This window comes from Mobula hypostoma, chromosome 15, assembly GCF_963921235.1.
Source record: "Mobula hypostoma chromosome 15, sMobHyp1.1, whole genome shotgun sequence".
Taxonomy (NCBI): domain Eukaryota; kingdom Metazoa; phylum Chordata; class Chondrichthyes; order Myliobatiformes; family Myliobatidae; genus Mobula; species Mobula hypostoma.
In genome coordinates this window covers 32,690,548-32,706,921 of record NC_086111.1, presented here as the reverse complement: position 1 = coordinate 32,706,921, position 16,374 = coordinate 32,690,548, and the positions used below count along the sequence as shown (strand labels likewise).

Sequence of the window (16,374 nt, the reverse complement as noted above, 5' to 3'; positions counted from 1 at the left end):
ACCTGGCTTTGTCTTGTAACATTCATTGTTTGAACTACAAACTCTTTCTTCTATTAATTGTTCAAGTTATTGTTTTCATTTTTATTTTGATATGTAAAGCTTGTTTCTTCCTTGTAATGCTAACATGATAATAAGCTATCAGCATTCTGTTATGAATCCATCTCCTTGTTGAACTTGCAGAAGCATGAAATTTTGAGATAATAAAACAGAACAATAATTCCAGATAATGTTCTGGATTCCCCCAGTGGAGGAAATAGATTGTGCTAAACATGATTTCAATATTTATGAACAATTCACTCAGGTCCCACTTCAATTTTCAATAATTTTAATATTTTCTCCAAAGATGCTGTCTTTCCTGCTGAGTATTTCTGAGTTGCTCTTATTTTTACTTCAAATTTCTTCCATAGGCAACATTTTCTTCAGAAATTCTCTGATGACTCAACAATAGTTGGGTCTATAAAGAGAGGACAGGAGGAGGAATACAGGGTGCAGGTGGAGGACTTTGTCAAATGGTGCAAGCTGAATTATCTGCATCTCAACATTAGTAAGACAAAGGAGATGGTGATGGACTTTGGGAAGACTAAGCCTACATTGCTCCATTATTATTGATGGTGAGGACCTACAGGTACCTAGGGGTGCACCTGGATGACTGACTTGAGTGCAGCACCAACACAGAGGCTGTGTACAAGAAAGGCCAGAGTTGTCTCTACTTCCTGAGGAGGCTGAGGTCCTTTGAAGTCTTTTGCAGGCCTCTTCTTCATAGTCATAGTCATAGTCATACTTTATTGATCCCGGGGGAAATTGGTTAAACGTTTTACCAGTTTGTTGTTGCCAGTACAATCTTCCGTGTGGTGGTGCGCTCGGGCAATGGCATCAACACAAGTGATGCCAACAGACTCAATAAATGGATTAGAAAGATGGATCTGTTATAGGAGTTAAACTGGACACACTGGAGACTGGTAGAACAAAGGACCCTATGGAAATTTTGGACAATATTTCTCACACACTGCATGCCACTTTAGCTGAACAGAGGAGCACTTTTAGTAATAATAATAATAATAATAAGAATAAGAAAGCCCTTAACTCCGAGTGGAGTCATTGGGATGCCATCATGACGGCACTTTTTTTAGCAGGCTTTCTTATTTTTATGAGCTCGCTAGCTTGACACTCAACCCAGCATGGATGGAAAGCATGCAAGGGAGCCGGCTGGATTCGAACTCAGGAGCCTTCACTGCAAAGTCCGGCACTGATGCCACTATGCCACCAGCTGGCTACTTTTAGACTAAGACAACTGTGTTGCTCCAAAGAGCGCTATATGAGGTCATTCTTACCCTTGGCCGTTAGGCTCTATAATGAGTCACCCTATAGCCAGGGAAGTGATGAGCCCCTCCTGTATGTTTGTAGTAACTTATTTTTTTATTCTTTCTACTGCTCTTCAAATATTTATATCTCTGCACTTGTAATGCTACCTTGACACCATAATTTCCTTTGGGATCAATAAAGCATCTATCTATCTATTTTATTTCTTGTATTTTTTCCCTCGCTTATTTCTCTCTCTTCATTGCACGGTTAAGACACATTCTTTGTCCTGTATTCGGTGAAAAATAAAACTTTCATTCTATTATCAAAGTATTAGCCTGGATCTCAAGGCAGCTACTTGAATCTGATGGGATGAAGTTGCTTGGCCACAGATTCACAATAGAGGGCACTCTGTTCAAACAGACTACATGTCTTTGCCAGCAGGGCTGCTGAAAATCGTTGGGTATTTCTTCCACAACTAGCAGCAAGCTCAATGCATCAATGCTGATTTTGTATTATAATCTGCAAATTTAGAGCCTCTGAGAGTTATGCAAGTTATTTCACAACAAAATGCTGAAAAGCTCATGATCATATTGTGATTCATCTGATTATGAAGAAACAAGGTTTACATATCCATGTAAGGAAATGAAAACAAAGTAAACTGAGCAAATGATAAAGGAAAGGGTTGATAGCTTAAATAATAAAATGTAAGAACAGAAACCCAAGCACAGCTATTTAAATCTAACCACTTTTAGGGAAACATTTTAAAAAGGCATATCATATATGTGCATTGTATATGCATGTGCTGTTAATGCACTTAATACCTAAGGAGGTAGGAGGGCAGGGGTAGAATAATACAGATGGAAATAAACCAGGGTACCTTCTCAAACCAAGTAGCCTGTAGAATAAGCCATATACATGACATTAAAGCAGCACATAATGCCTATCTGATTAATGTTGCAAGGCTTCTCCCACACTGTCTCAATACTCTTCCATTACATTCTCCCTGTGCCTTGAGTTTCATTTCTGGTCCATATTTATGGGGTGTTACCCAGGGTGGAAGAATAACAATGAAAACGGCCAGGACCAGGCCAGTTCCTTTACAGTACAACACCCATCAGCTGATCATAAAAAGAGAAATGGATAATCCTACACCATTCAATTTTCAACATAAAATATGAGGACAAGAAAGGACAACAATCACATCCAGTTACTTTTAGTTACTGGTATCCTATGGCATGAAAAACACACTACACATGATCTTCGTCCACGGACAACATTGGATTCACATGTGGGTCATAACCAAAATGTTTTTGTTGGGTAAGTGAATATTTTATTGAATAATAATGGTAACAATGGAGGTGGGAAGCTATAAGTTTTAGATGTGACAATATTTCAAAAACTCTCCGCAATAACAGCACAAAGAAATGAACGTCTTTTAAAAAAGGCAAATGAAGACCTTGCATGTTTCAAATATGAAATAGATTTGGTGAAATTAATTTGCGCTTCAAGTGGAGCTTATCAGAAACTGTATTATTTTCCTTCCAGTACCCGAGCAAGCTATCACTTATTTGTTAACAAGGTAAAAAACAGGATAATCTTAAGTCAGTTTGAATCTGACCCAGATGCACTAAAGCAAGGTTAGCTCCGACTTCAGAGATGTTATTTCTCAATGAACTCCCATGTTAGATAGTTAATTGTGTAAACAATCCCTCACAGGTTTTAATCTAATTTTCATGGTAACTTATTTCAGTTATGAAGCACACAATAATTCTCTTTTCCTACACTGTTGCAGTGCGGGAAGCATTTTAAATCATCTATTTCTCGGCCCGAAACGTCGACTGTACCTCTTCCTAGAGATGCTGCCTGGCCTGTTGTGTTCACCAGCAACTTTTATGTGTATTGTCATAAGGTATTTGATTTTAAGTGAAAATAAATGAAACATAAGTAGTTTCTGTTTCTTTGCTAATTCGAATGCATAACTTAAAAAATATGCTACGACAGTTAAAACATTTACTTTTGAATCTTTCACAATGGAAGTCCTATACAACAGCAGTATTGATATTGAATCAGTAGTTCACCATTAATATTTATATTGCACAATGATGTCAGGAGGTTTCTTTGAAATTCAATTGTGGCTTCACCCTACTATGTGGAATGCTTTTTTAAAGATGATGTAATTTCTGAATTTTTGAAACAGACAGGTAATCACTAATGAATACCTCAATTTACTTGAAGTTAGAGAATACCAGTAAATTGACTTTGCCTTTTATTTGGATATTTTAGGAGTTGGCTCATTAAGAGGAGAAGGTAAATATGAACAGCAGAACAACTGAGCAGAAATATAATTGCATGGAGGTTATCACAAAGGTTTTACCAAATTATGATCATTTTGATTTCTTTCCCCATATCCAGAGTAATTTCAACACAAGACAGTATAATTTAAATTAAGTATAATTAAATGTAATTTAAATTACTTCACTTCAAGAATTAGGTAAACCTTTTTATCGTATTGTTATAACATTTTTGTTTACACCAAAGATGAACCACAGCATTTAATAATCGTTATTATGCTTCAAATTGTAAACAAAGTCAAAGCACCTAGAGCAACATAACAAACAAACCTTATACTGTACACATATTTTAAAGAATGCACTAAAGAAATATGACTGGGGGCTCTTTTGAAGTGTCCCTTGCACAAAGCCTTGTAATAGGCAAATGCAAGCGTGATCCATAAAGTTAACAGAAAAAAAACACACGCTATTCATAAACCCAGGAGAGTTTGCAGATGTTGAAAATCCAGGGCAACATACACAAAATGCTGAAGGAACTCAGCAGGTCAGGCAGCATCTGTGGAAATGAATAAACAGTTGACATTCAGACCGAGGCCCTTCATCAGGATTGGAAAGGGTGGTGGAAGATGCCAGAATATGAAGTGGGGGAAGGGGAGGGAGGGATAAAGTCAGAAGCTGGCTAATAGGGAAAGTCTGGTATACATTCATACTTACATACATTGTTTTTAAATATCTCATTATTTTTCCCAAAATATCCCCTACACCAAGCAGAAACCTAAAAGCTAAATGCTAATTCCCAAAGAAAAGTTGAACTCATGTGCATGACCTAGTGTTCCTCCATGGGCAGCAGAAATATACACACTGATAATTTTTATGTTGATCTCCTTAGACAGCTCTGAAATATTGTGCTCTTAACCCTTCTATTTAAAAGTCTTAGTTGCAAGCTGACTAAATGCAAAGTAGTTTTGAAGTGTACTTCATTTGTAAGTAACATAAAAGAACCAATAAACTCCATAGCATCAATAATTCAGACCTAAAAATGTCTCATCTTTGACAATGAGTGGTGCTAACATGTTTCTGAATATAGATGTTTAGAACAGGTTTACACCACTGTGCAAATGCAAGTCCCATGCACGATAGTGTATTTTGGATAGTGTACTTCGTTTTATTCATTCAGAATCTAAAAGTCGCTGGCCTGCTAGCAATCATTGATCAGCCAACTGCTCTTGAGCTGAATTGCTTGCTAGGATAGTTCGGAGTGCATTTCAGAGATACCCACAAGAATAAGGACAGCAAATCTTCTTCACTGGAGGAACTAATTGGATTTTGTGAAAATCTAATGGTTTTGTGTCATGATTATAAAATTCTGGATCATCCAATGAATTTAAATTCCACCATGGTGAACTCAGATCTCTGGACTATTAGAAAATATCTTTGGCATTCTCATCATTTTCCATAATGAGTGCACCATCATCCCATCAGCTTTCTAACATACTGCATTCTCCCTGTGGAAGAATTTCCACATCCAGATTTGGTAATAACAAAAAAATAGACATATTGCTGTAATAATTTCTCAAAATGTGAAAATATCCATTGAGAATAAGGATATTTGGAAAGAGGTATCCACTCGCAACTTCAACTTTTATTATACGGTGGAGAAACAGAGCAATAGGAATTGACAGAAACACACTCCAATTACAAAAATATAAAACACTGGGAATACTCAGGTCAAACTGCATCTATGGAAGGAGAAACAGAGTTAACATTTTAGATTGGACATACTTCCACATAACTGAAAATGAGATGAAAGAAACTTGTTAAGTTGCAAATCATAAACCCAAGAGATTCTGCAGTTGCTGGAAATCCAGAACAACCCACTCTAAATGCTGGAGGAACTAAGCAGGTTAGACGGCATCTGTGGAGAGGAATAAACAGTTAATGCTCCAGGCCAAGAAACCTTCATCAGAATTTGATTCAGTCTTAGTTTTCTCTCTTTATTCCTTTTTATTCTCTCGGAATAAAGGACATGCCCAGTCTAACCAGCAGTGCATGATCTCCTATTCTGCATTTCCAATCTCCCCCATTCTCTTGTCAATGTTCTCACTCTCTGACTGCTCCCATTCACTCATTGACCTGTTAGCTTTGTTAACAGTTTATCTCCATGATCACCACAGCCTATCCTCCTGTGCATTCTCAGTATTTTCTGGTTTTATCTTGGATTTCCAGAACCTGCAGGTTTTTTTTAATTTCCATGCACTCCAATTAGATTAGTAATAGGATCACAATAAGTCCCCTGAAACACAACTCCCCTGGACTGCTTCAGATTTATAATCCATACATACATCATGTCCTTTTTTAAAAAAAATGCAAGTATTAGCAAACATGGCATCTTAAATCAGTTTCAAAGCCAAACACAAGTGATGTCCCTGAAAGCATTAAAGATTTTAAGTCACAAATTATTAGCTGCTGGATTAATGCCAAATGTTAAGATTTGCATCACTACGCTGGAAGCATAAGCAGCTGTTAGTGTGCAGTAATTCTAAATGAGTGGCCTTACTCAGCACTTGATTGGACTCACCAGCAGACAGGTCAATATCTATAACAGGTGACTCTGTGTCATTGGGATGTGCAACTGGAACAAACAAGAGCAGTCAAGAAAAATGGGGAAAAACAGATGAGAGGCATCAGGTAAAACAAATTACAATGCACATTTGTTAGGGGTTGCTGATTTTCTGATGAACAAAATAATTAATTGTATGCATAACTGAGGACAAACTTTATCACGAACCTGCTGTAAAATAATTCAGGCTTCAGAAACCATAGAAACCATAGAAAAACTACAGCACAGAAACAGGCCTTTTGGCCCTTCTTGGCTGTGCCGAACCATTTTCTGCCTAGTCCCACTGACTTGCACACGGACCATATCCCTCCATACACCTCCCATCCAAGTATCTGTTCAATTTATTCTTAAATGTTAAAAAAGAACCTGCATTTACCACCTCGTCTGGCAGCTCATTCCACAGTCCCACCACTCTCTGTGTGAAGAAGCTCCCCCTAATTTTCCCTTTAAACTTTTCCCCCTTCACCTTTAACCCATGTCCTCTGGTTTTTTTCTCCCCTTGCCTCAGTGGAAAAAGCCTGCTTGTATTCACTCTATCTGTACCCATCATAATTTTATATACCTCTATCAAATCTCCCCTCATTCTTCTACACTCCAGGGAATAAAGTCCTAACCTATTCAACCTTTCTCTGTAACTGAGTTTCTCAAGTCCTGGCAACATCCTTGTAAACCTTCTCTGCACTCTTTCAACCTTATTTATATCCTTCCTGTAACTTGGTGACCAAAACTGAACACAATACTCCAGATTCGACCTCACCAATGCCTTATACAACCTCATCATAACATTCTGGCTCTTATACTCAATATTTTGATTAATAAAGGCCAAAGTACTAAAAGCTCTCTGTGACACCACTTTTAGGGAATTTTGTATCTGTATTCCCAGATCCCTCTGTTCTGCTGCACTCCTCAGTGATAACAAATAACAATTATAATATTTTTGGTTGTTCAATGCATTACCAACATTGGGCAGGAGGTACAGGAGTCTGAAGGCACACATTCAATGATTTAGGAACAGCTTTTTCTCTGCTGCCCTCACATTTCTGAATGGTCCATGACTCAGTTAACACTACTTTCTTATTCTATTCTTTCACAGCTTATTTTATTGTCTTTGCACTGCACTGCTGCTGTAAAACTACCAATTCACCAACATGCAAGTCAATGATAATAAACCTGATTCTCAATTTGCTTTGCCTATGGAGCCAGGTCGAGTATACTTTTATTAAAGACCCTTAGCTTATTGTTCAAGCAGCCTTCCTTCATCCACGCTTACAGATGGGAATATATATCAGCAAATGTACAGTGAGAGCAATATAACTACTGGCCTGATCATTGCAAATTTATGTTTCTGTTGGATGATTAATATTCTGCTTTTTTAAATCAATCAATATCAGTCAGATTTTGGACTCTGAACTTATTTTCATTTCCTTCATTACTTTAATGCCGAAGTCACTTCTGCCTCCATCACAGGAATATTGAAGAAAACTGCACAGACTCACTCACAACTTTTCTGTCTGAAAATCTGACACTTCAAACCTGCTTGCAACCAAGTTTTTTACAAAATGATAAACAATATTTACTGATTGCTCTGTTCATTTTTTTTACATATAATGCTGAAGAACTAGTGCCCAAAAGGAAGGAGTATTTTCTCAAATATAGAAAATTGAAGGAACGAAGAACAAACAGGTTGAGGAAAAGAGGCAACACCAGAGATCCATTATAGGGCAACCAGTAGCCACCTTCCCACATTTTCAATCACCCTCACAATAAGCAGCTGAGACAGTGTAGGTGAACAGAGTTCACAAGCAGGGTAGCTCTTTTATGACATGCAAAGCAAGGGACAGTGAAAATAAAAGTGAAAACTCTGGAAATGGAAGCAAAGGAGGGCTGATCATCATTTGGACTCCAATGTCAGGGGTCCCTTGATGAAAAGGAGGGTGCCAGCAAAGTGTCAAACTTACTTGTGGTTTTTCCAAGCCTCCCCAAAATGATCCCCAGATTTCACATAGTTCTGGGATCTCATACCAACCTTTAATAGTAAATTAGAGAAGATTTCACCTCAATAAAGAGCTGTCAGAACCTCAATATGCATACTTCGACTCAGTCAGGCCTCGGACAATATAAGAGGAAGTTTTCCAGAGCCACACCCTGGAGAATTTGCAGAATATTCAAATTTATTCCTCTGTGATTAGAAGCTACCAGAAATTCCAGAAGGATTTCCATTCCCTTAAAGCAGGGAAAGTAAATGTCATTATCACGCATCGAGAAAATTTTGATGGTTTTGCCTGGATCACACAACAGGAAAGTATAAGTGGTTCTGCTTGAAGGAGCAGATGCAGAGAATTCTCTTTTCAGTTTCTTCAAGTTTTCTCTTAAATGAGAGATAAAATATAGACCAATGCCATGGTCATTCCAGGTCCAGAAAAAAATCCAGATTCATGATGTTGATTCATGAAATTGGTCAAAGATTCATGAGGCTGATATTGACAGCAAGCATTCACCCACATCTCAAATTCCACATCCATAGCTTTCACTTAGTTGTGAACGAGAAACAAAGGTAGACTCTTAATTCTGTGTTGCAAACCTGATGCAGTATGAGAAGAGAAAAGGTGTTAAGATTGTAATACAAGTGTACTGTAAAGAGAGATGACCAACGTGTCTCTTCACTGATATTCCTGGTTTCATTATTGTTGACTGGAAGCGAATGCCATTTGTTAAGCAATATTCAACAGCCTTAAAAATGTGCAGATTATCTATACTGAAAAATTAAAGAGCCACTGGTGTTAATGAAGAGCTTCAAGTGGCAGAGGCTTTAAGCTCCTGAGGTAATGAGATTGGTCACACAAAAGTGGTAGAAGCCCTGAAGATTGTAATAGAATCATATGCATACATACACACTGGGAGCAATTTACAGTCTCCAATTAACCTACCAACCTGTATGTCTTTGTTAGATCTCTCTGCAAAGTGTGAAAGCAAGTATCAGACCTTGAAATATGCTTAGTGTTTTGGATCTCTCAAATACTCCATTTCCACTCCTTGCATTAAGGAGTGGAGTAACTGCATCTTTTGTGGAGCACTGGAAGCACAGGCAGTACTCTGTTTCAAGGAACAAAGGAAAGGGGTTGAGGAACGCTATGCCAATGTTACTTAGGGGCACTGACACAGCTGGAATAGGAACGCACTCTGACGAAACTTGACGAAGTTCCAGCAGGGATTTAAATTCTACTGATTTAATTAAAGCGTCAAATCTCCAAACATGGTTGACCAAATAGTTCATAGACTGAATCAGAATATTTTCTCTACTGATCAGACTGATCATGAGATTGATCAATTTTCCTCATTCATGTTGCCAGGATAAACATCTGTAATCACACTGACTAAATGGAAAAGCCCACATATTTTTTGGACCAACACATTTCATATTTATGAGGTAATTCTGTTCAGACTGTGGGAGGAGATTAACACTCTGAGTCGCAAGCTTTCTCTCTCTCTCTCTCTCTTTCTCGCTCTATCTCATGAGAGAATGCCTTAAGGGTCTAAGTTAATATGTTGTCGAGCAGAAAAGGGGTGAACAGCACAGGATGCTGATAGGATGAAGATAATTAATTTACAGATATGTTGCTTCATTATAATCATCTAAGGGAAATATTAGGAATTATTGCCAACAGCGGTGTTTGATTGTCATAATGATTATTTAATTGGTTGGGCAGAAAATGATACACTTTGCAGCACTGAAACCCAATTCTGTTCAGAAATGCACTAATTTTTTGGATTGAGGTAGCAACTCTGCAGCTTACAACTAGAATATAGAATAAAATATTCAAAAATTAATGCTCTAAGTTTTGATAGAAGATTTTGTTCGGTTCATTCAAAGGGAAATTCAGGGGAAACTGCCTGTTAAAATGAGAGGCAAATGATGTTAATGAGGTTGTGCTGTTTAATTTAGACTATAAATGCAAAACTAGATGAAAGACAGCAAATGATTTTTATGAAAAAAAACTCTTCAAACAAAATGAAAGCAATAATTTCTGGACAGACTATTAAATGTGAAGCTCTGAGTGTGCAAAACCAGTTACATCGCTATTAATAAATTAATTTCAATAAAGTGCAACATAATAGAAACCCTAATAGCAGATCATTCATAATGATCCATTTAATATGTGGAAATGTCATCTGTAAATCAAAACTAACCAATGTCAAACAACAGGGACATTAGAATGAGTACGTAGTCAAAAATCTGCTGGAAATCTTCAAGACTCAGACACTGCTCTTCTGATAAGTACATGGTTGTGTAAAGCTGTCTGAATACGCCTTTGTTATTTGACCGGAAGTCAGCTTTCATGTGCCTCAATGTATAGCATTTCTCTGTTGCTTTAATTCCCAAAGATATGTGTGAGCTCCCAGTGCATACTGAGTCTCCTCTGAACTGGGAGGTAAACAGTAACCCCACAGTAAAACAAAAGATGGAAGTTGGCAGTATCACGCTCAACCCAATACACAGCTTGGGTTTGCACTTAAAGCTGGCCCTACTGTCACACCCATTACCTTTACTCTCATTCCAAAACTCTTGAGACTTTCATTCTGCAATGATTCCACAAGTGGATCAGACTGCTGAATCCTGACATCCTGCCTCTAGCAGCAACTAACAGCCTCAGAGACTTCGTCATACAAGACCAGTCCCTACGATATCTGATAAACAGGGGTATAATAGAAGTGGATACAATAGGGTCTTTTAAGAGCCTCTTAGATAGGTACATGGAGTTTAGAAAAATAGAAGCCTATGTGCTTTGGAAATTCTAGGCATTTTCTAGAGTAGGTTATATGATCGGCATAACATTGCGGCCGAACTTCCATGTTCTATTTAAAGCTTTGAAATTAACTTTTAAAAACATTAAAGAATAATTTAAATTACTGTCTTAAATTAAGTAGAAATATAAATATAAAGTTTAAAATAACAAAAGGTTTGCTAAATTTTCCTTTTTAAGAAAAGCTCTGTGATCTATTGAAATGAATAGAACCCTACTAAATATCCTAGCAGTGACTGGCACTGAGCTGACAGACAAGGTCAGCACACTGCGAACTTCCTTCTGCCGAGTTGTGGGTGTCTAGAAGATACTGATTGAGCTGGTTAGCAGCTGTGATTTCATCAGCACAATCATGCTCTGTAATAACTGCAAATATTTAGTCAGAAGTGTGAGTGATTAAAACCACAGATATTCACAGTCATTAGGAAAGTGGCTCAAGTACACCGAGATGTTTTTTGGCACATCAGGGAAGGTGGGTTGACATTGCCCTTTGGTAATTGGCCAATTACAGGAACATTAACCAGGATTTTGCAGTTTATCAATCCACTGACATGCCAAGATTCCTGGAGCTCTTCAATTACGATAAGGAACAGCACAGAGACAATTGAAGGACATTGAAAATATGACATCAGGTCATTATAAGTGAACTTCAATGGCCAACTATGATGACATTCCAGTGAGGTTAAGTGCCTTCCCCACTCCAGTCATAATGTAACTGATGGCAAGAAAGCCAGCCCCAGCTCTGTGTCTCTTTTGCTTTCTTCTCCTTCAAGAAGGAAGCTTGCAGCCAGCGAAGAAGGGACAGTGCTTCAAGTTAAGTCAATGTGAAGAGTGACGTGTTAGAGTAAGCATAACAAGGTATCATGAGGTGATATACTTATCATGACATAGGTCAACATGTCACTCACATCCTGTTGGGTCATTAATCTCTTTCATCATTACATCTCCTGACATGGGAAAGTCTCCACCCTGCTTCCATGCAAGTGACATGCTTCCTTTATGTCACTGGCAGTCTACTGTTTCTTGTTGTTAGGGAAAATACTCTCTTACAGCCCCTGCAAGCTTCCAGTGCCCAAGGGAACAAATGATCACCAAGCTGGATTGTCTCAGAAATTATTTTCACCCCAAAATTTGAATAGAGAGCATCTGAATGTGCAGTTTGATGGATTATGATTGGCGGAATAGCAGAAGGAAATGGTAGAAGAGAGAACTGCAAGGCTGCACCTTTGTTTTCGTGAAAGCTGGAAATAATATTATATTAGAACATTAGAAAGTTTTTGACAAGAACAGGTCATTCAGCCTAACAAACTTGCCAAATTCCTATTCACATATTGTGTTGAAATAACTATCAAGTTTAGATTTGAAAAGGCTGTAAGGTACTACTCTCAACGACACAAATAGGTAGTTTGTTCCATGTATCCACAACCTGCCATGTAAAGAAATGTTTCCTGATGTTTGTCTGAAATCTTCCCTAACCACTCTCCTCATGTCCTCGTTGATAGATTAACTTTCAAGTAACAGCTGGCATCCACCTTCCTTATACCCTTCATAATTGTGAACATTTCTATCATGTCTCCTCTTATTCTACATGTACTTAGGCTAAAAAGATTTAATTCTTTCAATCTTTCTTCATAGCTTATACCCTGCAGACCTGCATTGATGCTCGTCACCCTTCTCTTAACTCTCTCCAGTGCCTTGACATCCCTCACAAGATATGGAGAACAAAATTGTATGCAGTACTCAAGGTGTGGCCTCACAAACACATTATACAGCTTAAGGAGAGCATCTCGAGACTTGAATTCCACTGAGCGCATTATATAGCCCAATATTCTATCAGCCTTCCTAATCGCTTCTGTACATTGTCCAGATGTTGATAGCGATGAGTCTATCAGGACACCCAAATCCTTCTCATACAGAGCACTTTGTAACTCAAGATCCCCCATTGTCTATCACATATTTCTACTTCCTGTATATAATATTTTACATTTACTTAATTAAATTTCACCTACCCACATCTGGATATTGTTTAGATCTAACTGTACTGCCTGAATGTTATCAACCCTTTTGCCTATCTGCAAATTTTACTACTTTATATGTTACATGCTTATCCACATCATTAATGTAAAAAAACAGCAGCAGCCCCAAAATTTATCCCTGAAAAAGTCCACTTTTAACATCTTCTAGGTGTGAAAATGATCCTCTCACCATAACTTTCTGTTTTTGATCCAATTCTGCATGCATTCGCACACCTTATACTGAATCCATACCTACTGTAATTTGGATTATTGATCTCTCATAGAACATAGAATAGTACAGCACAGTACAGGCCCTTCCGCCCAAAATGTTGTGCCGACCCTCAAACCCTGCCTCCTATATAAGCCCCCACCTTAAATTCCTCCATATACCTGTCTAGTAGTCTCTTAAACTTCACTAGTGTATCTGCCTCCACCACTGACTCAGGCAGTGCATTCCACACACCAACCACTCTGAGTTAAAAACCTTCCTCTAATATCCCCCTTGAACTTCCCACCCCTTACCTTAAAGCCATATCCTCTTGTACTGAGCAGTGGAGCCCTGGGGAAGAGGCGCTGGCTATCCACTCTATTTATTCCTCTTATCATCTTGTACACCTCTATCATGTCTCCTCTCATCCTCCTTCTCTCCAAAGAGTAAAGCCCTAGCTCCCTTAATCTCTGATCATAATGCATGGCAGCATCCTGGTAAATCTCCTCTGTACCCTTTCCAATGCTTCCACATCCTTCCTATAGTGAGGTGACCAGAACTGGACACAGTACTCCAAGTGTGGCCTAACCAGAGTTTTATAGAGCTGCATCATTACATCGCGACTCTTAAACTCTATCCCTCGACTTATGAAAGCTAACACCCCATAAGCTTTCTTAACTACCCTATCCACCTGTGAGAGTACCTCTCGTGAGGTACTTTGTCAAAAGCCTTCTGAAAGTCCAAGTAAATGATATCAACTGCTCTATTTTTATCATAAATTTTAGTTGCCTCTTCATAGAACTAGAGCATATTAGCAAACATGATTCCCTCCTTTCTGAACCCATGCAGGCTTTCTTGCTAACATGCCTGTTCTTATCAGCTGGTTTTCCATCGATTTCTTTATTAATGTTTCCATTATCTTACCTACCATACATGTTAAGCTTACTAATCTATAGCTACCAGGGTCAGTACGGTCACCCTTATTATATACTGGGACAACATTTCCAGTCCTTCGGAATTTCACCGGTCTTCACTGACTTTTGAAAAATACATATTAGGGGTTTGTATATATAATCACAGACCACTTTAAGTACCATTGGACATATGTTGTCTGGCCTTTTATATTTATTAACTTCCAGCCTTTTCTGCTGAAACAAGACTTAATTTTCTAAGATCTCTAAGACACTTAAAGCAACCTTATTTTTCTCTACACTTCCTGGCATATTGCTAATATCTTCACAGGTAAATACTTTAAGAAAACATGAGTTAAGAGTATCTGTTATGTCTTTCTCTGCATAATTTATCATCCCATTATTATTCCTAATACACTTAAATTCCTCCCTGACTATTCCTTTACTACTAAAGTATTAAATCTCTTGGGGGTTAATCTTAGCATTATCAGCAATATCCTTCCCAAACTGCCTTTTTTGCAATCTGAATTTTCCTCTTGACTTTAGCTCTCATGTATAGCTCTTTTACTGTGGAAGACATTAGCAATGTAGTGGAAGTTCCAGGTCTCAACGGGCATGATGTGTATGAAGTATATTTTCATATGCCCAACAGTTAACATTATCATTTTTTTTCTATATCCCTTATATAGCCGTCTTTTTTCAATAATTTTTACATATCTTTATTAATCCGTGTAGTTGATCTATTATAGTTATTGCATCTCCTGACCTTGTGTTTGGACATTTCCTTCACTGTGTGTATTGCCTCTTTAAATTGACCCCATTGTTGCTTAACTGACTCAAAGTCAAGCAGTTCCTTCCAGTTTACCTTCTTAAGTCTTTGCCACATCTACACAAACTTTGTCTTTCTGAAATTCAATTTAATGGCTTTGGTTTTTACTGTAACACTCTCCCAGAAAACTCTGAGACTAACAATGTTATGATCGCTTGTTCCAAAAGGCTCAACAACTTCCAGACACAAAATTCTGTTCTGATTTTTACAGAATATCAAAGCTAGACAGGACTCCCCTTTTGTTGGTGCATTTACATACTGGGGCAAACAACAATCATTCAATAACTCAATGAATTCATTTTCCTGTAATCCATCAGTCACTGGGTTCAATATTTGGGAAACTAAAGTCTCCCATAACTTTAACAACAACCTCGGAAATTCATTTTTTAATATTCTGATTGAGTTGTTTATTAAAATCACTATCAGCATTAGGGAGTTTATAACATACACTCAATATTAGTCCTTTATACTTATCGCTTTCAATTCTCACTCAGATATCTTCACTAAGCCTTGATTCATCTCCTATCTGTCTCGCTGGTTTTACATTTGTCTCCATGTATATTAAAAAAAATGCAGGAAAAGATTAACAGGCAACTCAGGTGGATAGTCCCATCTTGACATCTTGGAGAAGTAATGAAGTATGAAAGAGCAAAGTGCTGATGCCAGTAGAAGATAACTGACAATTTTAATATTGAATGATGCAATATTCCACATGCATTATTGTGATAGGAAAGTATTCTGGTTGACATAACATGCTCAAGTATAAGTGCAAATCATTCTTGAATGTACTTGGGCATTGTTAAAAATTGGCAGAACTCTCTTGTATTCTGGATAGGATGTAAAGATTATTGGCCAAGCTAAAGCAGGCCGGTAGAGAAAGTTATATCATAATGGTTAATTTGTTTTCTCTGGAACTGGGACTGGAGAGGAAAGCATTGGTTTAAACTGCATTTATTTCATTGTAAGAGGCTTGACAGGGTAGGTTGGTGAACTCAGGACAGGAGTTGCTCATGAGGACTGGATATAGTAATAACAGAAACATGGATGAGGGAAGGGCGAGACTGGCAGCTCTGTGTTCCAAGATACAGATTCTACAGGTGTGCTCGAGATGCAGGTAAGAGAGGAGAGGGAGTTGCCTCCTTGATGAAAGAAAATACTTGTAATATCCTCACAGAGGATATTCTTGGGGAAATTTCAGTGAGGCCACATAGGTGGAACTTAGAAACAAGAAGGGGATGGTCACTCAGATAGGATTGCATTATATTGTAGGCCTCTCAATGGTTAGTAGGGGTGAGATTGCAGCCCACTGTAAACACAATAGAGTATTATTAGTAAGAGATTTTAACTTCCATAATATTGACTCAGCCAACCATAGTGTTAAAGGCATGGAAATTGT

The 16,374-nt window shown here is 37.9% G+C and overlaps 1 protein-coding gene across 2 annotated transcripts in view; it reads right to left on the bottom strand.

The window, feature by feature from the left end:
* The window catches only part of chl1b (cell adhesion molecule L1-like b), a 945,006-nt gene that overhangs the window by 543,798 nt on the left and 384,834 nt on the right, over positions 1-16,374 (bottom strand). For both annotated transcript variants that reach the window (XM_063067891.1, XM_063067890.1), the window contains one exon: positions 6,172-6,225. In XM_063067891.1, the coding sequence (XP_062923961.1) occupies positions 6,172-6,225 (54 nt within the window). The remainder of the gene's footprint in view (positions 1-6,171; positions 6,226-16,374) is intronic.